The sequence below is a fragment of the Tamandua tetradactyla genome, chromosome 23, assembly GCF_023851605.1.
Source record: "Tamandua tetradactyla isolate mTamTet1 chromosome 23, mTamTet1.pri, whole genome shotgun sequence".
In the NCBI taxonomy this organism is placed as follows: domain Eukaryota; kingdom Metazoa; phylum Chordata; class Mammalia; order Pilosa; family Myrmecophagidae; genus Tamandua; species Tamandua tetradactyla.
Window position 1 is genome coordinate 3,930,124 of NC_135349.1, and position 27,869 is coordinate 3,957,992.

General features: G+C 42.7%; 1 protein-coding gene across 4 annotated transcripts in view; it reads left to right on the forward strand.

Moving 5' to 3' along the window:
* The first annotated feature begins 625 nt into the window (after positions 1-625).
* LOC143666903 (cytochrome P450 3A12-like) overlaps positions 626-27,869 on the forward strand; it is a 37,384-nt gene continuing 10,140 nt past the window's right edge. For 2 of the 4 annotated variants that reach the window (XM_077140493.1, XM_077140495.1), the window contains exons 1-9: positions 627-929; positions 5,670-5,763; positions 15,330-15,382; positions 17,670-17,769; positions 21,290-21,403; positions 21,660-21,748; positions 23,031-23,179; positions 26,347-26,474; positions 27,509-27,575. In XM_077140493.1, the coding sequence (XP_076996608.1) occupies positions 772-929; positions 5,670-5,763; positions 15,330-15,382; positions 17,670-17,769; positions 21,290-21,403; positions 21,660-21,748; positions 23,031-23,179; positions 26,347-26,474; positions 27,509-27,575 (952 nt within the window). In that variant the 5' untranslated portion in view covers positions 627-771. Of the gene's footprint in view, positions 930-5,669; positions 5,764-15,329; positions 15,383-17,669; positions 17,770-21,289; positions 21,404-21,659; positions 21,749-23,030; positions 23,180-26,346; positions 26,475-27,508; positions 27,576-27,869 lie in introns of all 4 variants that reach the window. The other 2 variants (XM_077140492.1, XM_077140494.1) reach the window with 2 other exon arrangements.

Consider the following 27,869-nt stretch of genomic DNA (forward strand, 5'->3'; position numbering starts at 1 on the left):
GGCTGTTGCCAGTGGAAGCCCATGGGCTGACCTGAAGGTGTGGAGATGTGTGCTGAGCTGGGTTCAATACAGGGCTGGTGTGACCAGCAGTGCCCAGGGACAGGACACCAACCCTTCCTGGTGTCTAGTCTGTGTAAAGTGCCCCACCAGGCACTAGGGACAGAACGGAGATCACCAACCAGACCGTGGTCTTGAGAAGCCACAATCTGATATGAGAAACAGTTGTGGAAGCCAAGGGGAGGGGAGGGTGGAGGGAATGACAGAAATGTGTGCAGGGATGGATGTTTCCCAGGAAGGGGTTGAAGCCCTTTGATGAAGTCTGAGAGGAAAGGCTAACAGAGGGTTCTGTCTGAGCTGGGCTTTGAAAGATGATTAGGAGCTTTCCAGGTGTCCCAAGGGAATTCTAGGTTGACTCCTCTGCATGGGTAAAGATCTGAAGATATAGGTTTTGGGGGGCCATAGCAAGGGTTTTGGAGTGAGGACAGCCATGGGGGGGAGGCTGGGCCTGTCCAGGAGTCAGGGACATTTCAGGGGAGACTGAAGGCCAACAACCTTTGGAATTACAAATAACCCTGAATTGATTTATTGTCAGTACCTCACATGCTATGAACTCAGTGGAGTCAACTGGGAGTTCCATCACTGTCCCTGCCCTGCCAAAGTGGAGGGCCCTTAGATGGCAGGAGCAAGGCAGGTGGCCCTTCCACTGGCTGCAGTTTGGTACCACCCACCTCCCCAGGAGATAAAAATTACCCCAGCAAGCCTCGCTGAATCATGACATGGCTGAGCAGACAGGCTCTGCACTGCAGCAAGCACAGCAGAAAGAAAGACTCAGAAGAGGGTCCTGGGAAGAGATTGACAATGGACCTGACCCCAGGCTTTTCCACGGAAACCTGGGTTCTCCTTGCTACCTGCCTGGGGCTGCTGTATATGTGAGTACCTGTCCAAGCTGCGTCCTCCACCACAGTGGCTGGAGCTTTAGGATGAGAAGGACGCTCTTCCTAGGCTGTGCTGGAGGTCCAGGAGATAATGGAGGGGAAACTGATGACCTGCTGGATGCTACAGAAACATAAAGGCATCCATTCTGCCTGTGCAGATTCTTAAAGGAAGAACAGGGGCCGCCCCCACCAGCACCCCCATCTCCCAGTTTCTGTGCCAAGGAGAGTTAGTTACAGTTTTTGGCCTTGGGGTGACTTTGGATGGACCAGTGTGGACCTGCATAAAGCAGCCAGAGCTGAGCGGACACAGTGCCCCAATGGATACCGTGTGTAGGGGGCTTCCCAACCCTTTCCCAAGTTGGGGTTCTGTGCTGGAGGGGGCAGCATGGGATTTATCCCTGTTACCTCTCCCTGCAGAAGGGGTGATGTGGGGCCACAGGTGTGGCTCCTGCTCCCCTCTCGTCTTGTCCATGGGGCCCCAGGGTGCACTCAGGCTCCTTGGGAGGCTGAGGCTGCCCCGGCCCCTTCTACATGCTTGGGCCTTCCCTCTTCTCTGGGCCCAACTGGGACTCCTCCCTGCACCCCCCCCCCCCAGCCTTGGGCAGGACCTGACCCCTAAATGAAGAACCTTTAAACTCAAGACACTGGCAGGGACCTGAGCCCTTTTCTTTTCTTCCCCTTTCCCTTCCAGTCCTGGGAGGATGAGTGCAGTTGGGAGGTTTATTTTCCCCCTGAAAGGCTGTGGAACCAGTTTGGGTTGTAAGGATTTTCCCCCCTGAGTCCCCCACAGAAGGACTCCCCCCAGCACATACAGAGGCCCCTCCTCAGGGCAGTTCTTGGCACCACCGAGGGCCTTGGGGAGAGTTCCTGGGGGATCCCTGATGCCCCCCTGACCTTATCTCACTTCCACATCCATTACCAGAAGGAAATCACCATGCGGGGAAAAGAGAAACCATCAGCCTTCTTTCAAGTCTTTGAAGAAAAGGGTACAAGGTGTTGTGGCAGCATACTCTCTGGCTAAGACATGCTGAAATTCATGGTTATGCTGTAATTTCAGTACATTTATGCCAGATTTGTATGGAAATGAACATTTCCAGCATGTGTTCCTGAAGGTTGAGTGGGGTGGAGACAACGTGGCTGGTGCTGTAAAGGCATGCGACCTAGCTGTGCTTGTCCACCTCATGTGAGGAATGTGAGTCCAGAGCCCAGAGCCCCTCCTGCTGTAGGTGGCACAGACAGTCACCCCCACCTGACCACAGGTCATTTTGTTCCCTCCCTGCAGGTGCGTGGGTGGGAAAGGGCTCTAGGCAGGAGGAGAGAGACGGGAGGAGGCTCCAGGCCCCACACAGGAAGCTCCTGAGGCTTCCCCAGGCACTGAGCCCCCTGGGCACCCCGACACCCTGGCTGGAGCAGAAGCAATGGGCACCTGGAAACATGCAGTGCAGGGCAGGAGAGCAGGCCCAGGGTTGCCCAGGGTTGCTGATGCTGTTTTAAAGCAATAAAAAGGGCTTCAGTGGATGTTGTTAGTAATGCCAGCTGGACCGAAATAGGGGAGCTGGAGAGAAGCTTAGAACTGGACCCTGTCCAGCCCTGCCTTACCCCTGCACCCACATGTACTCAGACTAGGGGTGAGATCCTGCTTGGGGACAAGGCTGCTGAAAGTTGAGCTCCACAGCTGCACCTCCTGTGAGCACCCTGACATTGTCCTGAAAGCCTAGAAGCAGAAATGAGCTGACCTAATTTACGAGTGGCCCCAGTGAGGGAGGGACCTTGGGGGACATGCCCAAGTCCACCCTAACCTGGCAGCGGGTGGGTACATGTGCAGTGGCAGGTCATGGGACACATCCAAACCCCCAGTGGGACCTGGCCAAGGACCAGCTACTTGGTGCTCCAAGCACTTGCTACTTCATGCAGGCTTCAGGTTCTACTTGATAATATATTTGTACAGAACACTTACAACTCATGCTCATTTAAAGTCTAGTGTCCAGGGAAGAGGAAACAAAGTTTGAATTCAATTGTCTGAAACATTTGATAGGGACTTAGTTTAGGTTGCATCACACTTCTTTGCTACCAGGAAGAAACTACCTGGACTTTGGAAGTTTCCCTCTCTTTTAGCTAAAGGCTATTATAGGACTGTTGGACCATCTACACTTTTCAGACATATTTTTCTAAATAGCTTCCATGAGCCCACCATGTAGACCTAGCAGCTGCTCTCCCAGTGCTTGCAGCCACCACTTCTTCTGCCTCTCTCCTTCCTCTACTCTCTCATCTCCCAGGGACACTGGAGTGGGAAGACTTGAAAGGACCCAGCATCCAAGATATGGTTTCCACAGAAGATCAAAGATGTGTTGCAGGCTGGCCTGCCCTTGTTAGGTTTTCAGGATAGTGGACACCCAGGGGCAGTAAACTCACCAATTCCTAACAGGGAGAGAAGGGGGATGTGCCTGCCCTGAGCTTATCAAGTGGAAACCACTAGATAGGAGGATCAGATCCCATTGGAAAGTCTGGCCTGGAAATGCATTGTTTAGCTGTTGCTTCTTGTAATGGAATCAATTCAGGGAACATATGGGGCAATTGGCCTCCCCTACACCACATCAACCCAATTTTCTGACAAGAGAGGCCTGGCTGAGACAAAACAGCACTTTCATGTCCACAAAATCAATAGATGCCATGCACCTGATTACGCTAGAGAGATAGGGAACACCGTGGCTGCTCCCAGGGCTCTTTTGTTTTTACAAACGTTAATATTGTTAAATACAACATATATGCAAAGAAAAAGGAAAAAAGCAATGATTGTCAAAGTACACTTCAACAAGTAGATACAGAACAGGTTTCAGAGTTTGTTATGGGTTACCATTCCACTACTTCTGATTTTACTTCTAGCTTCTCCAAAACGCTGGATGGTAGAAGAAATACGTTTTCTTCTTTTTTGTGAAAAATAGCATAAGTAATAAAAAGCAATAAATTTCAAAGCACATCACAACATTTAGTTGTAGAACAGATTTCAGAGTTTGGTATGGGTTGCAGTTCCACCATTTTAGGTTTTTATTTCTAGGTGCTGTAAGATACTAGAGTCTAAACAAAATATCAATATGATTTGGCAATCATACTCATTTATTAAACCCTACCTTCTCTGTATAACTCCATCATCACCTTTGATCTTTCTCCCACTCTGTACAAGTATTTGGGTTATACTCATTCTAAGATTTTCATGTTGGAAGGGGCTGTGGTAATATGGATAAAAGGATGAAATTGTCTGATGTTCTGGAGAGGCTGGCCCCTCTGTGTTTCAGGACTTACCTGGTCCAGGGACCCTTCAAGAGATTATAGGTTCTGGAATGTTACCTTAGTGCACAGAAGCTTTGTAAAATCTTGTATATAATGCCCTACATGTTCTTTAAGATTGTCTGGAGTGGTTTTGGTTGGGGGTTGGCAAGATATGGTAGGTAGCAATGTCTAGCTGAATTTGCGCAAGAGTGACTCCAGGGTAGTTTCTCAACTCTGACCTCTCTCAGCCATTGATATTTTATTTGATCCACTTCTTTTCCCCATTTTGGTCAGGATGGCATTACTGATCCCACAGTGCCAAGGCCAGCCTCATCCATGGAAGTCATCACCCTCATCGCCAGGAAGTCTTCACCCCTGGATGTGATGTCCCATGTAGGGGGGCAGGCAGTGGTTTCACTTGGGCTTAGAGAAAGAGAGGCCACATGTGAGCAACCGAAGAGGTCTTTCAGAAGTAACTCTTAGGCACAGCTACTGGTAGGCTAAGCTTCCCCACTCCCTACATAAGTTGCACAAGAGCAAGACTCAAGGTGAAGGGCTTGGTCTATTGATTTGGGTGTCCCTAATGTTTGACACAATGTCAGGGGGTTTCTCTGGTGGTAAAGTTTAGTAGTTTCATGTTTTTTCTCCCATCCCTCAAGGGACTTTGCCATTACTTTTTAATTATCTGCTTAACGTACTCTGGGATGTATCCAGGCATTATATTCAGATATACAGGATTAAAGGCCCTCACACTTATTCTGGGCTCCTTGTGTTTGGATTATTTAAATGATCTATCCAAACAGGTTGAGTTAGATTATGTGCTACAGAAAATTTAAGTTCTGGACAAAATAAGCCTTTCTTACTTTGGTTTCAAAGAGTAGATGAGCTTCCAAAATATAGACAATGTCTTCTTTCCCCAGGGCTCTTTGAGAATGCATACTTAAGAAAGACCAGATGCTGAGTTGGGGGAAGGGCCACAGAGTGGAGGAAAAGCACCAAAGTATTGAGTGCACTGTAAGAACCACCTCATCACAGGTTCCTGGTAACCATCTGTGGCTGTTGGATGCAGTTACACAAAACCACATCATTAGAAAAGGAAGATTTTTCCCTTTTTACCTAGAATGAGGTCCACAATATGTGGAGAGTCAACTTCCCAAATAGACATAAGGGAATGTCCCAGCAGAGTTCCAGTTGAACCTTTCAGGAGCTCTCAAGTTTGGGAACATTGACCAAGTCCTCCTTCCAGATTGGCACTCTAAAGACTTCAGCAGCTATTATCTAAGCATGGTTACTCTTTGGGGGTCTCCTGGCAGAGATGGAAAGGAAACAATGGTGCAGTGTGACTGTGGACCCTGGAGTTCTTCTTATTCTTCACTTGCACGTTACGTCATAACCTTCCGAGTCCTAGTCCCTGTGTTGATGATGGGCTCAGGAGTCCAGTGACCTGGTTTCTCTTTCATTTTATAGATGTGGTACCTACACATTTAGGACTTTTAAGAAGTTGAGAATTCCTGGGCCAACTCCTCTGCCTTTTCTGGGAAATATTCTGGCCTACCGCAAGGTGAGTGTCCTTGGCTTCTTTTGTTTGCAAAGACCCACTTTCCACCACCAGGACAAATGCCCTTCCTCAGGAGGACGTTCTGATCTTCCACACTTTCTGGAAACGGTGTCGAAGGTCCCATCCAGCAGGGTGGTGAGGGCACCTCTTGGGACCTACGGTCAACTGTAAGGTTGTCCACCTGACAGCCCAGCCCTGGTAGAGTCAGCAAAGGAACTGATGTTCAAGTGTCATCAATGTCACAAATATGTTTACTGCTTAGGGTTCTGATTCATAGTAAGACCTGGTAGTCCTTAGGTCCAGGAGAATCACCCAACAGGGATGGTGAGAAGCTCATAAGGTGTGGGTGCTGGATACAAACCTTCATGTTGGCCTCCTGACCCCTGGGTGGGCTTTTCCCTCCTTCCCTCCTGGGAAAGGTTTGAACTTCTGGTTAACAGGCCTCCCAGGTCCTCACCACCTCACCACTCGCACCTGAATTCTCTCAAGATCTATCCATCCCCCTGTGGTTATCTCCGACTTCATCAAAATTCTGCTTCCCAGGATGAGTGGGGAATTGGAGAACTAGATTAAGAGCTTTGGGCTTTACTTCCTTCCTTCAGAGCAGGCCCCTGTGCAGGAGGCTGAGTAGGGAGTTGGTGAAATAAGACCTGATCACAGCTGTCTCTCACCATTGATACTCTATGCTGAAATGGGTTGTTACAACCTCAACTAAGGTATAATCACTGATTAAAAATATATAAAAATGTGTTTCTCTGACATAGGTATTAAAAATTTCAAACCATGTTTAACGTAATATAAAATGTGATACTCAGGCTGAAAGCCTGGATTTGGTGGAAACTCGGTGACCAGGCCAAGCTGGCACATGATGGACTGATCCCCAGGAGGCTGCCCACAGGGCCTGTCTAGGCAGCTGTGCTTGGGCTTCCTTCCCATAGACCTCAAGCTCTCTTCTCAGACACCAAGTCTCCCACCTGAGTCCTCTGCTCCCTAATTATGCCCCACCATCCTACTTGACATTTTTCTTCCTCTAAAAAGTAGAGATTTTGTCTCCACCCTTCCCAGATGAACTATTAGCTGGGAACCCCAGGCTCCATGTTTCTGGGAACCCACTTGTGCATAGTTGAAACATGACTGCTGCAACTTAGACTGGGAGGTTCTTTTGCGAGATACAGAAGTGAAAGTGCAGAGCAAGCATTTTACTCGCTATGTCCCTGTGCACAGGTGGCACCTCCACTTCTTGTCCATGCTGAGAAGGAAAATGGGAAGGCTCAGCCCACTTTGTCATTCGCTCACTCACTCCCTCCTCACTCAGCAGCACACCTTGGCCTTATGTCAATCTGAACAACAACAAAAGGTCACAGGTGTGGTTGGTATTTTGACCTGCTCCACTAGTAGAGCCTCAGGAGATGCATGAAAAGGGCGCTGGTCAGGAGGGAAGGAGAGTGTCTGCCCTATGAGCCCCTCCCTCCTCTAGGCCTCAGTGCTGTCCTGTGCCTGTGGAGGTCACAGCTCTGAGGGTTACGGACTTTAGAGACAACATGTGCACAACTAAGACTGCAGAAAGGTGAGGGTGACTTCTTACTCAGAGATGGGGTTCAGTCATTTGCTACCTACAGTATTAGGAGAGAATCCAACTGTAACTGCAAGTTCTCCACTCAAGAATCTACTTTGGACTTCCGGAGAAGATGGCGGCTTAGTAAGACGCGCGGGTCTTAGTTCCTCCTCCAGAACAGCTACTAGGGAGGTAGAGGCGATACAGGGCAGCTCCCGGAGCCACGACAGAGATCAAGAGGACAGGGTACCCCATTCTGGAGCAGCTGGCTGGCTGGGAGAACCCGCTCCAGTGAGATCGCAGAGGGGTGCGGGCTTCCCCAGGCTGGAGTGGCAGGTGGCCGGAGTCCCTCCCTACCTCCTTCCCGGGCCGGCTGGAAGAATTGGACAGGCGGTCCCCTCAAGCCGTGGGGGCTGGTGCCCCCCCACACGCGCGGCCCCCCGGACCAGCTGGGAGAATAGGATTGGAGATCCCCAAGCCGCAGAGAACGGTGACCAGGGTCCCTTCCAAACACGTGGCTTCCCGGTCCGGCTGGGAATGGTGGATAGGAACTCCCCCAAGCCACAGCGGCTGGTGCCCCCCCACCATGTTTGGTGCCCCGGGCCGGCTGGGAAACATGGACAGGCACTCCTCCAAGCCGCAGAGGCCAGCGACCCTCCCCACGTGCGGATCCCCGGGCCGGCTGGGAGATTCAGATTGGCACTCCCCCAAGCCGCTTCAGCTGGCGATCCCCCCCTATAGCGAGAGTTTTCCAAAGTTAAAGGAGCCACAGCAGCTTTTACTGGTGGGGCCCGCAGACAGATGAGCACCACGAGAACCACCTACTGGGCAGGATAAGAAAAACAGAGCCCAGAGATTTGACAGAAAAATCTATCAACCTGCTGGGTCTCACACGCAGGGAAATCTGATTAAATACCCAGATGCCAGCAGAAGATAACGGATCATGCTCAGAAAATTGAAGATATGGCCCAGTCAAAGGAACAAACCAATAGTTCAAGTGAGATACAGGAGCTGAGACAACTAATGCTGAATATATGAACAGAAATGGAAAACCTCTTCAAAAACGAAATCGATAAATTGAGGGAGGACATGAAGAAAACATGGGCTGAACAAAAAGAAGAAATAGAAAAACTGAAAAAACAAATCACAGAACTTATGGGAGTGAAGGACAAAGTAGAAAAGCTGGAAAAAACAATGGATACCTACAATGGTAGATTTAAAGAGACAGAAGCTAAAATTAGTGAATTGGAGGATGGAATATCTGAATTCCAAAAAGAAACAGAAACTATAGGGAAAAGAATGGAAAAATTTGAACAGGGGATCAGGGAACTGAATGACAATATGAAGCGCACAAATATACATGTTGTGGATGTCCCAGAAGGAGAAGAGAAGGGAAAAGGAGGAGAAAAACTAATGGAAGAAATTATCACTAAAAAATTTCCCAACTCTTATGAAAGACCTAAAATTACAGATCCAAGAAGTGCAGCACACCCCAAAGAGAATAGACCCAAATAGGCATTCTCCAAGACACTTACTAGTTAGAATGTCAGAGGTCAAAGAGAAAGAGAGGATCTTGAAAGCAGCAAGAGAAAAACAATCCATCACATACAAGGGAAACCCAATAAGACTATGTGTAGATTTCTCAGCAGAAATCATGGAAGCTAGAAGATAGTGGGATGATATATTTAAATTACTAAAAGAGAAAAACTGCCAACCAAGACTTCTATATCCAGCAAAATTGTCCTTCAAAAATGAGGGAGAAATTAAAACATTCTCAGACAAAAAGTCACTGAGAGAATTTGAGACCAAGAGACCAGCACTGCAAGAAATATAAAGGGAGCACTAGAGACAGATACGAAAAGACAGAAGAGAGAGGTATGGAGAAGAGTGTAGAAAGAAGGAAAATCAGATTTGATATATATAATACAAAAGGCAAAATGGTAGAGGAAAATATTATCCAAACAGTAATAACACTAAATGTTAATGGACTGAATTCCCCAATCAAAAGATGTCGACTGGCAGAATGGATTAAAAAAACAGGATCTTTCTATATGCTGTCTACAGGAAACACATCTTAGACCCAAAGATGAACATAGGTTGAAAGTGAAAGTTTGGGAAAAGATATTTCATACAAATAACAACCAGAAAAGAGCAGGAATGGCTATACTAATATCCAACAAATTAGACTTCAAATGTAAAACAGTTAAAAGAGACAAAGAAGGACACTATCTACTAATAAAAGGAACAATTAAACAAGAAGACATAACAATCATAAATATTTATGCACCGAACCAGAATGCCCCAAAATACGCGAGGAATACACTGCAAACACTGAAAAGGGAAATAGACACAAATACCATAATAGTTGGAGACTTCAATTCACCACTCTCATCAATGGACAGAACATCTAGACAGAGGATCAATAAAGAAATAGAGAATCTGAATATTACTATAAATGAGCTAGACTTAACAGACATTTATAGGACACTACATCCCACAACAGCAGGATACACCTTTTTCTCAAGTGCTCATGGATTATTCTCAAAGATAGACCATATGCTGGGTCACAAAGCAAGTCTCAACAAATTTAAAAAGATTGAAATCATACACAACACTTTCTCAGATCATAAAGGAATGAAGTTGGAAATCAATAATAGGTGGAGTGCCAGAAAATTCACAAATACGTGGAGGCTCAACAACACACTCTTAAACAACGAGTGGGTCAAAGAAGAAATTGCAAGAGAAATTAGAAAATACCTCGAGGCGAATGAAAATGAAAACACAACATATCAAAACTTATGGGACGCAGCAAAGGCTGTGCTAAGAGGGAAATTTATTGCCCTAAATGCCTATATCAGAAAAGAAGAAAAGGCAAAAATTCAGGAATTAACTGTCCACTTGGAAGTACTGGAGAAAGAACAGCAAACTAACCCCAAAGCAAGCAAAAGGAAAGAAATAACAAAGATTAGAGCAGAAATAAATGAAATTGAAAACATAAAAACAATAGAGAAAATCAATAAGACCAGAAGTTGGTTCTATGTGAAAATCAATAAGATTGATGGGCCCTTAGCAAGAATGACAATAGGAAGAAGACAGAGGATGCAAATAAATAAGATCAGAAATGGAAGAGGAGACATAACCACTGACCTCACAGAAATAAAGGAGGTAATAACAGGATACTATGAACAACTTTATGCTAATAGCTACAACAATTTAGATGAAATGGACGGGTTCCTGGAAAGGCATGAACAACCAACTTTGACTCAAGAAGAAATAGATGACCTCAACAAACCAATCACAAGTAAAGAAATTGAATCAGTCATTCCAAAGCTTCCTAAAAAGAAAAGTCCAGGACCAGATGGCTTCACATGTGAATTCTATCAAACATTCCAGAAAGAATTAGTACCAACTCTCCTCAAACTCTTCAAAAAAATCGAAGTGGAGGGAAAGCTACCTAATTCATTCTATGAAGCCAACATCACCCTCATACCAAAACCAGGCAAAGATATTACAAAAAAAGAAAACTACAGACCAATCTCTCAAATGGATATAGATGCAAAAATCCTCAACAAAATTCTAGCAAATCGTATCCAACAACACATTAAAAGAATTATACATCATGACCAAGTAGGATTCATCCCAGGTATGCAAGGATGGTTCAACATAAGAAAATCAATTAATGTAATACACCATATTAACAAATCAAAGCAGAAAAATCACATGATCCTCTCAATTGATGCAGAGAAGACATTTGACAAGATTCAACATCCTTTCCTGTTGAAAACACTTCAAAAGATAGGAATACAAGGGAACTTCCTTAAAATGATAGAGGGAATATATGAAAAACCCACAGCTAATATGATCCTTAATGGGGAAAAATTGAAAACTTTCCCCCTAAGATCAGGAACAAGACAAGGATGTCCATTATCACCATTATTATTCAACATCCTGTTGGGGGTTCTAACCAGAGCAATTAGACAAGAAAAAGAAATACAAGGCATCAAAATTGGAAAGGAAGAAGTAAAACTATCACTGTTTGCAGACGATATGATACTATACGTCGAAAACCCAGAAAAATCCACAACAAAACTACTACAGCTAATAAATGAGTACAGCAAAGTAGCAGGTTACAAGATCAACATTCAAAAATCTGTAGCATTTCTATACAACAGCAATGAACAAGATGAGGGGGAAATCAAGAAACGAATCCCATTTACAATTGCAACTAAAAGAATAAAATACCTAGGAATAAATTTAACTAAAGAGACAAAAAACCTATACAAAGAAAACTACAAAAAAATGCTAAAAGAAATCACAGAAGACCTAAAAAGATGGAAGGGCATACCGTGTTCATGGATTGGAAGACTAAATATAGTTAAGATGTCAATCCTACCTAAATTGATTTACAGATTCAATGCAATACTAATCAAAATCCCAACAACTTATTTTTCAGAAATAGAAAAACCAATAAGCAAATTTATCTGGAAGGGCAGGGTGCCCCCAAATTGCTAAAAGTATCTTGAGGAAAAAAAACGAAGCTGGAGGTCTCACGTTGCCGGACTTTAAGGCATATTATGAAGCCACAGTGGTCAAAACAGCATGGTATTGGCATAAAGATAGATATATCAACCAATGGAATCGAATAGAGTGCTCAGATATAGACCCTCTCATCTATGGACATTTGATCTTTGATAAGGCAGTCAAGCCAACTCACCTGGGACAGAACAGTCTCTTCAATAAATGGTGCCTAGAGACTGGATATCCATATGCAAAAGAATGAAAGAAGACCCGTATCTCACACCCTATACAAAAGTTAACTCAAAATGGATCAAAGATCTAAACATTAGGTCTAAGACCATAAAACAGTTAGAGGAAAATGTAGGGAGATATCTTATGAAACTTACAATTGGAGGCGGTTTTATGGACCTTAAACCTAAAGCAAGACCGCTGAAGAAAGAAAGAAATAAATGGGACCTCCTCAAAATTAAACACTTTTGTGCATCAAAGAACTTCATCAAGAAAGTAGAAAGACAGCCTACACAATGGGAGACAATATTTGGAAATGATATATCAGATAAAGGTCTAGTATCCAGAATTTATAAAGAGATTGTTCATCTCAACAACAAAAAGACAGCCAACCCAATTACAAAATGGGAAAAAGACTTGAACAGACACCTCTCAGAAGAGGAAATACGGATGGCCAAGAGGCACATGAAGAGATGCTCAATGTCCCTGGCCATTAGAGAAATGCAAATCAAAACCACAATGAGATATCATCTCACACCCACCAGAATGGCCATTATCAACAAAACAGAAAATGACAAGTGCTGGAGAGGATGCGGAGAAAGAGGCACACTTATCCACTGTTGGTGGGAATGTCAAAGGGTGCAACCACTGTGGAAGGCAGTTTGGCGGTTCCTCAAAAAGCTGAATATAGAATTGCCATACGACACAGCAATACCATTGCTAGGTATCTACTCAAAGGACTTAAGGGCAAAGACACAAACGGACATTTGCACACCAATGTTTATAGCAGCATTATTTACAATTGCAAAGAGATGGAAACAGCCAAAATCTCCATCAACAGAAGAGTGGCTAAACAAACTGTGGTATATACATACGATGGAATATTATGCAGCTTTAAGACAAGATAAACTTATGAACCATGTAATAACATGGATGGACCTAGAGAATATTATGCTGAGTGAATCCAGCCAAAAACTAAAGGACAAATACTGTATGGTCCCACTGATGTGAACGGACATTCGAGAATAAACTTGAAATATGTCATTGGTAACAGAGCTCAGCAGGAGTTAGAAACAGGGTAAGACAATGGGTAATTGAAGCTGAAGGGATACAGACTGTGCAACAGGACTAGATACAAAAACTCAAAAATGGACAGCACAATAATACCTAATTGTAAAGTAATCATGTTAAAACACTGAATGAAGCTGCATCTGAGCTATAGGTTTTTGTTTTGTTTTGTTTTGTTTTGATTTTACTATTATTACTTTTATTTTTTTCTCTATATTAACATTCTATATCTTTATCGGTTATGTTGCTAGTTCTTCTAAACCAATGCAAATGTACTAAGAAATGATGATCATGCATCTATGTGATGATGTTAAGAATTAATGATTGCATGTGTAGAATGGTATGATCTCTAAATGTTGGGTTAATTTCTTTTTTTCCGTTAATTAAAAAAAAAAAAAAGAGAAGGGATAATTGGAGATGAAGGGATACAGACTGTACAACGGGACTGGATATAAAAACTCAGAAATGGACAGCACAATACTACCCAATTGTAATGCAATTATGTTAAAACACTGAATGAAGCTGCATGTGAGGTATAGGTTTTTTGTTTTTGTTTTTTTTGTTTTTTTTTCTTTCTATTATTGTTTTAATTCTTATTCTGTTGTCTTTTTATTTCTTTTTCTAAATCGATGCAAATGTACTAAGAAATGATGAATATGCAACTATGTGATGTTATTAAGAATTACTGATTGTACATGTAGATTGGAATGATTTCTAATTGTTTTGTTAATTCTTTTTTTAATTAATAAAAAAAAAATGAAAAAAAAAAAAAAAAAAGAAAGTAGAAAGACAGCCTACACAATGGGAGACAATATTTGGAAACAACATATCCAGAATTTATAAAGAGATTGTCCACCTCAACAACAAAAAGACAGCCAACCCAATTACAAAATGGGAAAAAGACTTCAACAGACACCTCTCAGAAGAGGAAATACAAATGGCCAAAAGGCACATGAAGAGATGCTCAATGTCCCTGGCCATTAGAGAAATGCAAATCAAAACCACAATGAAATGTCATCTCACACCCACCAGAATGGCCATTATCAACAAAACAGAAAATGACAAGTGCTGGAGAGGATGTGGAGAAAGAGACACACTTATCCACTGTTGGTGGGAATGTCAAATGGTGCAACCACTGTGGAAGGCAGGTTGGTGGTTCCTCAAAAAACTGAATATAGAATTGCCATACGACCCAGCAGTACCATTGCTAGGTATCTACTCAAAGGACTTAAGGGCAAAGACACAAACGGACATTTGCACACCAATGTTTATAGCAGCGTTATTTACAATTGCAAAGAGATGGAAACAGCCAAAATGTCCATCAACAGACGAGTAGCTAAACAAACTGTGGTATATACATACGATGGAATATTATGCAGCTTTAAGGCAGAATAAACTTATGAAGCGTGTAATAACATGGAGGGACCTAGAGAACATTATGCTGAGTGAGTCTAGCCAAAAACTAAAGGACAAATACTGTATGGTCCCACTGATGTGAACCGACATTCGAGAATAAACTTGGAATATGTCATTGGTAACAGAGTCCAGCAGGAGTTAGAAACAGGGTAAGATAATGGGTAATTGGAGCTGAAGGGATACAGACTGTGCAACAGGACTAGATACAAAAACTCAAAAATGGACAGCACCATAATACCTAATTGTAAAGTAATCATGTTAAAACACTGAATGAAGCTGCATCTGAGCTATAGGGGTTTTTTTTGTCTGTTTGTTTGTTTGTTTGTTTCTTTTTTTTCTTTTTCTTTCTTTTATTTATTTACTTTTTTACTATTATTATTATTTTTATTTTTTTCTCTATATTAACATTCTATATCTTTTTCTGTTGTTTTGCTAGTTCTTTTCCTAAATCGATGCAAATGTACTAAGAAAACATGATCACGCATCTATGTGATGATGTTAAGAATTACTGATTGCATATGTAGAATGGAATGATTTCTAAATGTTGTGTTAATTTCTTTTTTTCTTTAATTAATAAATAAATAAAATAAAATAAAAAAGAATCTTCTCTGTTATCTGTCCTTACCTGTAAGATGTCTCTGGGTAACAACTTCCCTCCAAATGCCAGTGAAAAGTAGCTGGAATTCATAGGTGTGCATCATTTTTGACCTGGGAAAAGTAGGGCTCAGCACATTTAAGGTAGTTATCTAAGTTTTTTTTTTTTTTTTTTTTTTTGTCTTCACAGGGTTTTTGGCATTTTGACATGGCTTGTTTTAAAAAGTATGGGAAAATGTGGGGGTGAGTATTCTGGAAACTTCTACTGGATAAACCACTGGTTAAAGTGAAGACAAACTCAGTGCAGAGGCTCCTCGAGGAAACCGTTTATTGTGACAATCCTGGAGACTTGTTCTGCCAAGTGTCCTGGGTTCACCAGGTGTCACAGTCTACAGTCAGGAAAGGGGCCATTCTCAACCAAAATACTTAGAGAAAGAAAGAACTGGGCCAGAAGGCTGTGGTTCTCCCCTTTCTCCAGACTTGCTCTGCCCAGGACCCCTCACTGACTCTCTAACGAATAGATATTTCTCTCTCTCATTGTCCTTTCTTAGATCCTCTTTAATTGCTTTGAAATGCATTATTTTAGCCCTTTCTTATAAGAACATATAATTGTCCCTTTCTCAAATGAATTCACATTTAATTAAAAACCAAAATTCCCTTATTTAATTTAGTATTTAATATGTACCTTGAAAGAAGGTCTGTGGGATAGAGATAAACCCATTGGGAAACCATTATGCTCCGCTTTCTACTTCCTACCCAAGTGGGGAACTGTCCTGAATTTCAAGCCTGGACTTCTCAGTAGCGGTGCATGCAGGCATTTCTTCACACCCCCATGCCTGCTGAGTGGAGGACGCGTAGACTCCTTTGAAGGCAGCTTTCCCAGTGGGATAACTGGTCTCCCCATGCTGCAAGCAGTGGCTGCTCCCAGGGATGCTGTGAAGGTTTGGTGAGTGTGGAGGAAGCGGCCCCATCATGGCTGGGCCTTGGTGCCAGAGCCAGTGGGAGAAGGACAGGCCTCTTCCCACCACTCTGTCTTCTCTCCTCAGGCCCTCGGGGACCCCAGCACCTGGAGCTCTGCTGACAGCACAGTCCCTGAAGGCCACATGCTGGGGTTGAAGAAACCCACAGCCTGGAGCCTCCATGGGCCCAGCTTCACACCCCCAGCACTGACACGTCGTGCACACCTGCTGGACTCGCTCCACCAGCAGGGACCGTTTCCTCTTCAGAAAGGGTTCTCAGGCTTGGGTGGGCACGGGAAGCCCTGCACAAGTTGTTACAAAGGCAGATACTTGGGCTCCACCCAGCAAGTCCCCACCTGGGAGATCTGGGGTGGGAGAAAGTTTTGAATTGAACAGAGGGTTGAAGAAATACGTGGGCTGGACTGAGATGATGAGTATAAAGTGACCAGTCTGGGCAGTCCAGAGAGGAAAAGTGAGCCGGAGCTACCTTTAGCTACTGGTCAATTTTGTTACTTCAGCTCTATTTCCTTCATCACCAGGGTAATTTTGGAAAACATGCTGGTGAAAGAGGGACCATGCAAGAAGCATGACAGTGTGGTGGTACAACAGACCGAGGTCTCCCCTCAAGAACTCATGCAATGGCCCAGCACTAGCACGCACAACACACACATTAATCCTCTGAGCTTGGACTATTGTTGTAAATGTGCAACACTAAGTGCAGCGTTTCTCACCAATTTTTGCCTTTGATTACACACCCACTTAAAATGCCTCCGTGATGTCAAAGAATATGTAGGTGACTTTAGGGAACTCTCATTTTATTCTGGCATATTTCATTTCTCCATATTCATTATAACAATTGTCTATTTTATTAGAATTTTTCTATCCTTAATGCTACCAAAAATCCCTCTTAAATATTAAAAATGATCGTAACTAACCAGAAAACGTTAAGAAAATGGAGTAAAGAAACATTTATAATTCCAATATAAATTTTGCTGCATTCCAAGGATTTTTCTATTTGCATATTTTTAAATATTTGTCATCAGTATTTCTACATTTTCATCTATTATTTTTTCCTATTCATTTTGCATGTTTTGTCATATTTAAAATGATAACTTTTAACCACTGAGTAGTTTGACTGTCCTTATGTAATTATTATTAGTTTTTGGTCTTATTTACTTGCCTTCGTTTTTCACATTCCTAATGTCTTTCTTGATAATGAAACATTTTAACCATACAAAAATTTATGGAAAATGACCCAGTGACTGTACCCAGGGGCCCCCACCTAGACCTGACACCCGTGCTGATGTCACCTGTGACCGTGATCTCGGGGGCAGCTGGCTTGTCTGTGGATATCTCTGCCGTACCAGAGCCCTCTGCTCCTCGCTGCGTGAAGACTCAGGCAGCTTCTGCAGTTGGGCCGTTGTCCCGTTCACGCACTGACATGACCTGGAAGGACACATCTGGACATTGCCCAGCTCAGGGAACAGATGCTGCAGGGCCAGGGTGGACGTGTGGCCTGGCAGGGTGGCCCAGCTGTGGGCCCAGTGCATCAGTACTCTGTTCCCACACAGGTTTTACGACGGCCGGCAGCCTGTGCTGGCCATCACGGATCCCAGCATGATCAAGACGGTCCTGGTGAAAGAGTGCTACTCCACCTTCACCAACCGGAGGGTAGGTGCAGCCCCAGCTCCCCACCAGCTCCCCTAGATGGCCACAGTCACAGCTCCTGTTTTTGAGTCTGAAAATTCTTTTGCCAAACACTAGGCCTCAAAGTTTTTCTCCCATTTTCTTTCCTAAAAGTTTTGTAGTGGTACATTTTCCAGTTAAGCCTGTGATCCATTTTGACTTAAGTTTAATGTAGGGTATGTGGTTTAGGATGAGGCTTAATTTTCTTTTTTTTGCCTCTGGGTATCTGTATTAGTTTGCTAAATGCTGTTGGAATGCAAACTACCAGAAATGGAAAGGCTTTTAAAATGGGAATTGATTACGTTATAAGTTTATACCTTTAAGGCCATTAAATGTCCAAATTCAGGCATACCAAGAGGTTACCTTCACTCAAGAAAGGATGATGCCATCCGGAACACCTCTGTTAGCTGGGAAGCCTCATGTCTGGCATCTGCTGGTCCCTTGCCCCTGAGCTCCATTGAGTTCAACCTCTGTTCTTGTGGGGACTCCTCACATTGCTTCTCTTAGGATGGGTTTCATCTTTTGTCTTCCCTTGGCCTCTCCAGATTCTGGCTTGTTTAACATCTCATGGGAAGGTCCATGGCAATGTCTGCTAGACTCTGTGCATGTGTTGGCATCTGCTCTCTCCATTGGCATCCTAAGCATGTCCAAAGGTCCGTGTCTCTGTCAGCTCTAAAGAAACTGTTGACCAAGAGTCTGCATCTCCAATTCTGTCATTTCTGAGCTTTTCCCTAAATGTTTCCTCTTTTAGAGGACTCCAGTAAACTAATCAAGACCCACCTGGAATGGGTGGAGTCACATCTCACCTAATCAAAAGTTCACACCCACAATGGGGTGTGCCACTTCTCCATGCAGATAGTCTACTCAGAGTTTCCACTGTACAGTTTTGAATCAGGATTAAAAGAAATGGCTGCCCACACAAGACAGAATCAGGATTAAAACATGGCTTTTCTGGGGTACATAACAGACTCAAAGAAGTACAGTATCCAGTTGCTGTGACATTTTTGTTGGAAAGGCTGTGCTTGCTCCATTCAATTGCTCTTACACCATTTTCATAAATTTTGGGCATACTTGCATGGTCTGTTTCTCATTCTCCACACTGTCCCATTGATCTCTGGGAATATCCTGAATACTGTACCTATGTGATAAGTCTTATCATGTTCAGTGACTTTATTTTTCTTTTCAGAATTTTTGAAGTATTCTAGATCTTTTACCTATCCATTTGAATTTAGAATAAATTTCTCTTTATCTATAAAAATCATTACTGGGAATTTGAAAAGAGTTGAATTAACCCTTAGATAAATTGGGGAATGATTGATGACTTTGCTGTATTGAACCATGACACAGTATGCCTTTCCACTTAAATAGGCTTATTTTAATCCTTTTATCAGCACCTTGTAATTTTTAATATGCAGATCCTGTATGTATGTTGATAGCTTTTTATCTAAACATTTCATTTTCTTTAGAGTGATTAATAATGTTATTGCATGTTTTTATCTCAGCTTCATACAATTTTTGTAATTTTATAGAAATGCAACTGATTTTGTGCATTGCTATTACATTGTGTAACACTACAGAACCCACTTATTAGGAATAGGAGGTTTTGGGTTTTGCTTTTTTCTTTTCTATATTCACTGAGATTTTAGATTTTTTATGTTGACAATTGCATCATTTAAATTTAGGGACAGTTTAGGTGTGCCACAGTGGCTCAGCAGGCAGAGTTCTCACCTGTGGTGCCAGAGACCTGGGTTCGATTCCCATGCCTGCCCATGTAAAAAAATAAAATTAGGGACAGTTCTATTTCTTCCTTTCCAATCTGTGGGTCTTTTACTTATTTTTCTTGTCATATTGCACTAACTAGGACTTCCAGTAGTATGTAGAGGGAAGTGATGAGTGGACTTCTTGCCTCTTCCCAACGTAAGGGAGAAAGCATTCAGTCTTTAACATCAATATAATGGTGTTCTAGTTTGCTAGCTGCTGGAATGCAATATACCAGAAATGGAATGGCTTTTAAAAAGGGGAATTTAATGAGTTGCTAGTTCACAGATCTAAGGCCGAGAAAATGTCCCAATTAAAACAAGTCTATAGAGATGTCCAATCAAAGGCATCCGGGGAAAGATACCTTGGTTCAAGAAGGCCGATGAAGTTCAGGGTTTCTTTCTCATCTGGAAAGGCACATGGCGAACGCAGTCAGGGCTTCTCTCTCAGCTGGAAGGGCACATGGCAGACACGGCGTCATCTGCTAGCTTACTCTCCTGGCTTCTGGTTTCATGAAGCTCCTCGGGAGGCATTTCCCTTCTTCATCTCCAAAGGTTGCTGGCTCATGGACTCTCTGCTCTGTGGTGCTGCAGCATTCTCTGCTCTCTCTGAGTCTCTCTGAATCTCTCTCTCCAAAATGTTTCCTCTTTTATAGGGCTTCAGAAACTAATCAAGACCCACTCAAATGGGTGGAGACATGTCATCCCCTAATCCAGTTTAACAACCATTCTTAACTAAATCACATCAACCAGGGAGATGATCTCATTACAGTTTCAAACACACAGTATTGAATAAAGATTATTCTACCTTTATGAAATGGGATTTATATTAAAACATGGCTTTTCTTAGGGGGCATACTTCCTTTAAAACCAGCACAAATGGTAACTGTAGGTTTGTGTGGAGATGCTCTTTAGTAAGGTAAAGAGTTTCCCTACCCTCCTAGTTTAGTACAGGTTTTTATCATGAATGGGTGTTGGATGTAATCATTTTAGACAAAATACTGTTTTATAAGATGGAAGAAAGTTTTCAAGCAGTTTGGATTACTTAAGCCAGCTCATTCTGAGATATAAAATGATCTTAGTTTTCCCTTCTCTCCTTGAGATAAATGTAAAGAAAAAGGACTTCCATGCAATTCTTCTTTTTTTCATGATAGCAAATGGATTCCTAAGCATTTAAACATTTACGCATTTTTTTTGAGGTTATAGGTTTAGATCATTCTACTTCCAGGCTTATCATGGATACAAGATATTTTTACTGTGACTCTTTTTTTTACATGGGCAGGCACCGGGAATCGAACCTGGGTTCTCTGGCATGGCAGGCGAGCATTCTTGCCTGCTAAGCCACCGTGGCCCTATGCATATTTTTTTAAACTTACCATAAGAAGGCATTCCTCCCTGGAGTGCTGCAGATGTGCATGAAATCAGAACTGATCTGATGTCACCTCCACTTTGCCACAGTCATCTGGCTCTCTCTTGCAAGGCACTTTCCACTCTCCACAGTCCTGTATCTCTATCAGGAATAAGGATTTCCCTACAATGTGGAGCACATCCATTTAGAAGGAGATTGGTATATAAAAGCAAAAACAAGTGGGTTAAATATTTATGGAGAATCTAACTTTGAGCATGTATGAAACAGACAGTCACAAAATAAATCCTTAATAAATGAATGCCTATTGAGGAAATTTTCCACAACTGGAGAGTCCCCCAAAACTTACATTGGGCAAAATGTCTTTTGCCTTGAACTCTAGTCCTTTGGTCCACTGGGTTTTATGAAATATACCGTGGTCTTCTCTGAGGGTGAACACTGGAAGAGATTGCGAACTGTGCTCTCCCCAACATTCACCAGTGGAAAGCTCAAGGAGGTAAGAAAACAAGATGGTTTTTCATATAAACTTGAAGATGGAATCAGGGGACTAGTGGAAAAGACATCATTGTCCATGTCCAAGGGGTATTCAACTAAGTTAGAGATTCATACAATTGTCCTTAATCAGTAAGTCCCAGAAGAGACTTCTCTGATTCTCTATAAGTGTCACTTCTGGCTCTGTGTGTGGAAAAGCCTGGTCCTGGCAGCCTTAGGTCTCCACATTTACCCATCTTGATACTCTACTTCGTGTTTAGATGTTCCCCATCATTGGCCAATATGGAGATGTGTTGGTGAAGAACCTGAGGAAGGAAGCAGAGAGGGGCGAGCCTGTCACCCTGAAAGAGTAAGTAGGAGGGTGGCTGCTGGATTTCTGAACATGGTCATGAGCCCTCCAGCTGCCTGTGAAGGAGCTAACAGCCCATTGTCGAAATGCTCTTTTGACCAAATGAAAGCTGGTATGGGGTGTTCGGACTTCAGTGTGCAACCCAAGAATGGGTGATTCCTATCAGATGCCTGGGCAGCCAGGAGGGAAGGGTCTTCCTTCCTGTGTGTACATGAGCCATGATGAACCTACCTTGGATATTCAGGAGAACAAAAGAAATAAGTAGAAACATGATCCATAGGGCCAAAGCTCAGCATGTACAGGGGACGGCATTGGTGGGAGGGGAAGGCTTTGGTACATGTTGGCAGGCATTGGGTGAGCAGGAAAGCTCAAATGTGGAACTTGGAGCAACTTAACCCCCTTCACACATTTTCTAAACAAACAAGGAAAATTCTAAGTGTTAATATTTCCCCCAGTTCTCCCTTCAGCCTGAAAAGGGGAAGGCCCTCTACAGGGTATGGGTGGAGTGACCATTTCATTCATTGTCTAAACTGGACATTTTTGAGTGATGCAGGAACAAGAGGTATAACCTAGACTGACCTGGACAAACATGGACATATGATCACTTGCCTATAGCATGCCGCAGATTGATTTTAGGGTGAATTTTATTTTATTTTTTATTCAGGAAATTTCTTAGAGCATCCATTTTATGGAAATGACTTTAACCTCATGTAAACCTCAGAGTCCAGGAGTCAGGGAAGAGCAGATTCTTCAGGACCTCAGTGGATATTGTAGGGAAGGGAGCACAAACTTCCCAGTGCATGAGAGCTGGGCATAAAGGTTCTGGAAGGTACTGGGGAGCATTCTGCTCTGGGCATGGACATTGGGGAGGCAAGACCCTGGTGAAATGTCCCCTTTCTTGGCACCCAAGCAGAGTGAACTTCCCCTCCTCATCTTCCTCCAGCCCTGTGCTCACACAGCCTCTACACACACTGATGCACTCTGTCTGGGCCCCATTTCCCTCTGTGCATGAGGTCCTTGCTCACAGGTGGGTTCATCTCACCTCATGTTCCTACCCACCCACCCAGAATCAGCTGCCTCTCTGGCACCTGGGGCATGCATCTGCAGGACATGCAGGTGATGGCCACGTGGACTCTTCAGCTCATCCAGTGGAAGGTTCTGGATTCTGAGACCCTGTGTTGTCCTGTTGGAAGTTTGAATTTCAAGCATTTCTTTTTTACTGTTCTGGGAGGGATGGTGAGTGGGGCTGATTTAACACCTCCCGTCTCTCTGCCCTGCTCAGCATCTTTGGGGCGTACAGCATGGATGTCATCACAAGCACATCATTTGGGGTGAACATCGATTCCCTCAACAACCCCCAGGATCCCTTCGTGCAGAATGTAAAGAAGCTCCTAAAGTTTGATTTCTTGGACCCTCTCTTCTTCTCAGCATGTATGTGCTCTGCTCTTTCTCTTATGTTTGTTTTTTAATGGCGGATTCATTGACATAATTCACATACAATTCAGTGGCTTTTGGATGATCCAAAGAGATGTGCAACCTGCCCACCAATTTTAGAACATTTCCACCCCCTCAGTAAGGAGCGCCTTCCCCTTTACCTCCTGCCCTCCACGCCCCCCTCTCTCATCCCCTTGAAACCACTAAGCTGCTTTACATCTCTATAGATTTTTCTATTCTGGACATTTCATATAGTGGGATCCTATAACAAATGGTCTTTTATGACTGGCTTCTTTCATTCAGCATATATCATATATGTGATTTGCAAATTCTTCTCATGTTGTCTCTTATGCTTTTGGTAGTATTCCTTTACATACAAAACGCTTGGGCCATGGTGGTTCAGCAGGCAAGAATGCTCGCCTGCCATGCCAGAGGACCTGGGTTCAATTCCCAGTGCCTCCCCATGTAAAAAAAAAAAATACAAAATGCTTTAATTTTGAAGATGTCCAATTTATATAATTATCTTTCATTGCTCATGCTGTTGGTTTCTTTTCTACAAATCCACTGTCAAATCAGAGATATTAAAGGTTTGTTCCTTTATCTTCTTCTAAGATTTACATAATGTTTGCTCTTACATTTAGGTCTTTGATCTATTTTGAGTTAATTTTTTATAGATGATGTGAAATAAGTGTCCATATACATCCCTTGAATGTGGATCTCCAGCTGTCCCAGCACCATTTGTTAAAAAGACTATTCTTTTCCCGTTGAATGGCCTTGGCACCCTAGTTGAAAATCAATTGATCCATTGGTTTATTTCTGGAGTCTAATCCAATCCACTAATCTATATCTCTACCCTTATACCATTACCACATTGTGTTCACTGTTAAACATCGTGCTGAGTTTTGAGATGAGGCACCAGAAGTCTTCTAATATTGTTATTCCTTTTTCAAAGTTGGTTTGGCTTTCCTGGTTCCCTTGCAATCCCATATTAATGTTGGAATCAAATTGCCAATTTTTATAAAGAAGACAGCTACAATTCAGGAGGGCAATCTATTGACTTCTATAGATCATTTGGGGGAGTATTGTCATCTTAACATTACTAAGTCTTCTGCACATGAACATGGGATATTTTTCATTTATGTAGAACTTCTTTAATTTTTTATCAATGTTTTGTAGTTTCTCAGTGTATAAGTTTTGTGTTCTTGTTCAATTTATTACTAGGTATTTTATTCTTTTTGATACTATTATAAATGCAATTATTTTCTTAATTTTCATTTCAGATTATTCATCACAGTGTACAGAAATACCACTGATTTTGGTATAACCATTTTGTATACTGCCTCCTTGCCAAATTCATGTATTAGTTCTATTAGTTTTTTGGTGGGTTCCTTGGGATTTTCAACATACAAGATTATGACATGTCAGAATAGATACAGTTTTACTCTTCCTTTCCTATTGGGACACCATTTATTTCTTTTCCTTGCATAATTTCCCTATGGGGTAAGTGTGGTAACAGCAGCATCCTTGTCTTGTTCCTGATCTAAGGGGAAATCATTCAGTATTTCACAATTAAATGTGATGTTACCTATAGATTTTTCATAGATGTTCTATATCAGGTTTAAAATTCCTCTTCTATTCATATTTAATGTTTTTATCAGGAAAGGGTGCTTGATTTCATCAAATGATTTTTCCGCTTTTCTTGAGTTGAATATGCATGCTCTTTGCATTCCCTTGACGTGGTGCATAGTATTAATTGATTTGGGGATGGTGAACGCCCTTGCTCTCCAGGGAGAAACCCCACGTGGTTGTGGATATTATCTATTTTATATGTGGTGGATTCAGCATTGCCAGTATTCAGTTGAGAACTTTAGTATTCACGTTCATGAGAGCAACCGTGTGGTGCTTCTTTTCTTGTGCAGCCTTAGTCTGGTTTGGGTATCCATGGAAAACTGGCCTCATACAATGAGCTGGGCCATGTTCTGTCCTCTTCTGGCTTCTCTGAAAGAGTTTGGGAAGAATTGATATTTATTCTTCTTTAAATATTTGGCAGACTTCACCACTGAAGCCATCTGAGCATGAGATCTTTTTGTGGGGAAAATTTTAATCATTAATTGAATCTCATCATTTAAGTTTATTCAGATTGTCTATTTCTTTGTGAGTCAGTTTCTGCAGTTTTCTCATCCAAGAAAATGTGTTCATTTCATCTAAGTTCTCTAATTTATTTTTAGATGAATGGACATTTATAAATAGTTATTCATAGTATTCCTTTATAATCCTTTTTCTATTTCCAATGTCAATACTTCTTTCATTTTTGATGCTAAAAATTTAAATCTTCCCTCTTTGTGGGGCAGGGGATAATGTAGCTCACAGTTTACCTATTCTGATGATCCTTTCAAAGAAAAGACTTTTGATTTCTTTGTTTTCCTTATTGTTTGTCTACTTCCTATATTATTCATTTCCACTCTAATTGCTGTTATTTCCTTCATTCTGTCTGCTTTAATTTTAAGTGTGGTTTCCTCTTGTACTTTCACTGTCTTAAGTTAGAAGATTATATTATTGATTTGAGATCTTCTTTTACAAAATAACTGTTTACAGCTAAAATTTTCTATCTAAGCACTGGTTTAGCTGCATCTCATGAATTTTGGTTTGTCAGGTCATGATTTTCATTCATTTGAAGTAGTTTCTCATTTCCCAGTGGGTTTTGCCAATGTGTCCAATGGTTATTTACAAGAGTGTCACTTAATTTCAACATATTTGTGAGGCTCCAGTTTTCTTTCTTATTAATTTCAAATGTCATTCCATCATGCTCTGAGAGGATACCTTGAATTATTTCTATTCCAGTCACAATTTCTTAAACACCACAATGAATGGGAGCAGCAGAGATTCTTCTGGCTTCTCCAACAATAATCAGGGAATGTGGACCTGTCCCACTGGTAACTGGAGGAGAAGAGACAACTGGTCTCCCCCCATGGTGGGGCCCATGCGGACACCTCCCCTTGCTGGGCCATTGACCTGAAATCTGAGCAAGGGGCCCAGATGCAGGGCTTCCTGTTTGGGACCCTGGTGTCTCGACTCTTCTCAGCAGGGTTGGGAATTATAATCTTCCTGGAAAATTATGCATTTTCACTATGATTTCATTTTTTCCCCGTCTCTCTTCCCTACAGTACTCTTTCCATTCCTTATCCCATTTTTTGAAGCAGTAAATGTCTCTCTGTTTCCGAAAGATGCTACTAATTTTTTCAAGAATGCCATTAAAAACATGAAGGAAAGTCGCCTCAAAGATAATCAAAAGGTAGGACCTGGTGTCTGTTACATGAGTGTTTACAATTTTTTATTACTTCTTTAGCTCTACACCTATGATTCCTTTTCTATGTAGTTTTAAAAATAAAGATATACAAAAATCTAAGGTTTGAGCAGGAGAGATTTCACTTTTGGGGGGAATCCAGAAGGGGGGCTTGGGGGTGGAAGGAAGAGAAGGAGTCACAGAAACAGTTTTATTTTATGGGACTGATAGGCATGCCCTTCCCTAAAGAAATCATTAAAGGATAAAACTTCTTGTTTAAAAATTATTGTCCTGGGCACTGCAATGGTGGCTCAGTGGCAGAATTCTTGCCTGCCTGCCTGCTGGAGACACAGACGGGTTCTAATCCCGGAGTGTGCCCATGCCAATAAATTTTTTTATTGTACTGGCATTGTAATTGCTCCAACTCTCAGACTGGCCAAGAATCATTTCAATTCCAAGCTTCTTATTTTAAACATCCCCCATGGAAATCACCATCAGGCTACCTGGTGGAAATGGTCTAATTTAATGGTGCCTTCTCATTCTCTGGAGAAGGCTCTGGAGAGCCTTCTCAGCTGCTTCACCATTGTGAGCCCTGGAGGCCAGCTGCAGGGTGTCTGCAGGTCAGGGAGGCAGCGCTGAGCACCCCAGGCCACGCTGACAGTGGTGGGGGGGGTCCCAGCAGTAGAGGGCATTGAAGATGCTCCCACAGAAAACAGCCAATGGGCCTAAAATGTCAGGCATGCGTCTTCATGGCCACTTGTCAAGAATAAGATGCAGCGGGTGGAATTAGGGCAGAAGAAGAAAAATGCACTTCTCCTGGGAACCTTCCTCTCGCAGAGACTGGTAAAGGGTGTTTCTGTCCCCTGGGGAGAGATTTCACATTTGGGGGGAATCCAGAAGGGGGGGTTGGGGGTGGAAAGAAGAGAAGGAGTCACAGACAGCACCACTCAGACATCGGGGCTGTGGGAGCCAGATTCCTAGGAAGCATTTCCCTCTGAGTTCCCAAGTGCCATGCCATCACTCAAACCTCCCTTTGTTTCCAGCACCGAGTGGACTTACTTCAGCTGATGATCAACTCCCAGAATTCCCAAGAAACTGAGTTCCACAATGGTAACCCAGCAAGTGTCGTGGGGGCTGCTAACAGGGAAGCCCCGAGGTGGGGGCTGCTTTGAAAACAGGCCAGACATTTTCCAGGCAGATGAGAATCTCAGCGACATGCAGAAGGAGACACATTCAGATCTTTAAATGGTGGCCAGAGAAGTTTGCAGAAGCACAAAGGCATAACTAGGTTCTAGCTTAAAGGACAATCATAAAACAAATATTTCATGCCCAGAAGTCAATGTGTGGATTGTTTAAATGCAGATTCCCTGGCCCCACCCAGAAACCCCTCATCAGAGCCCTGGC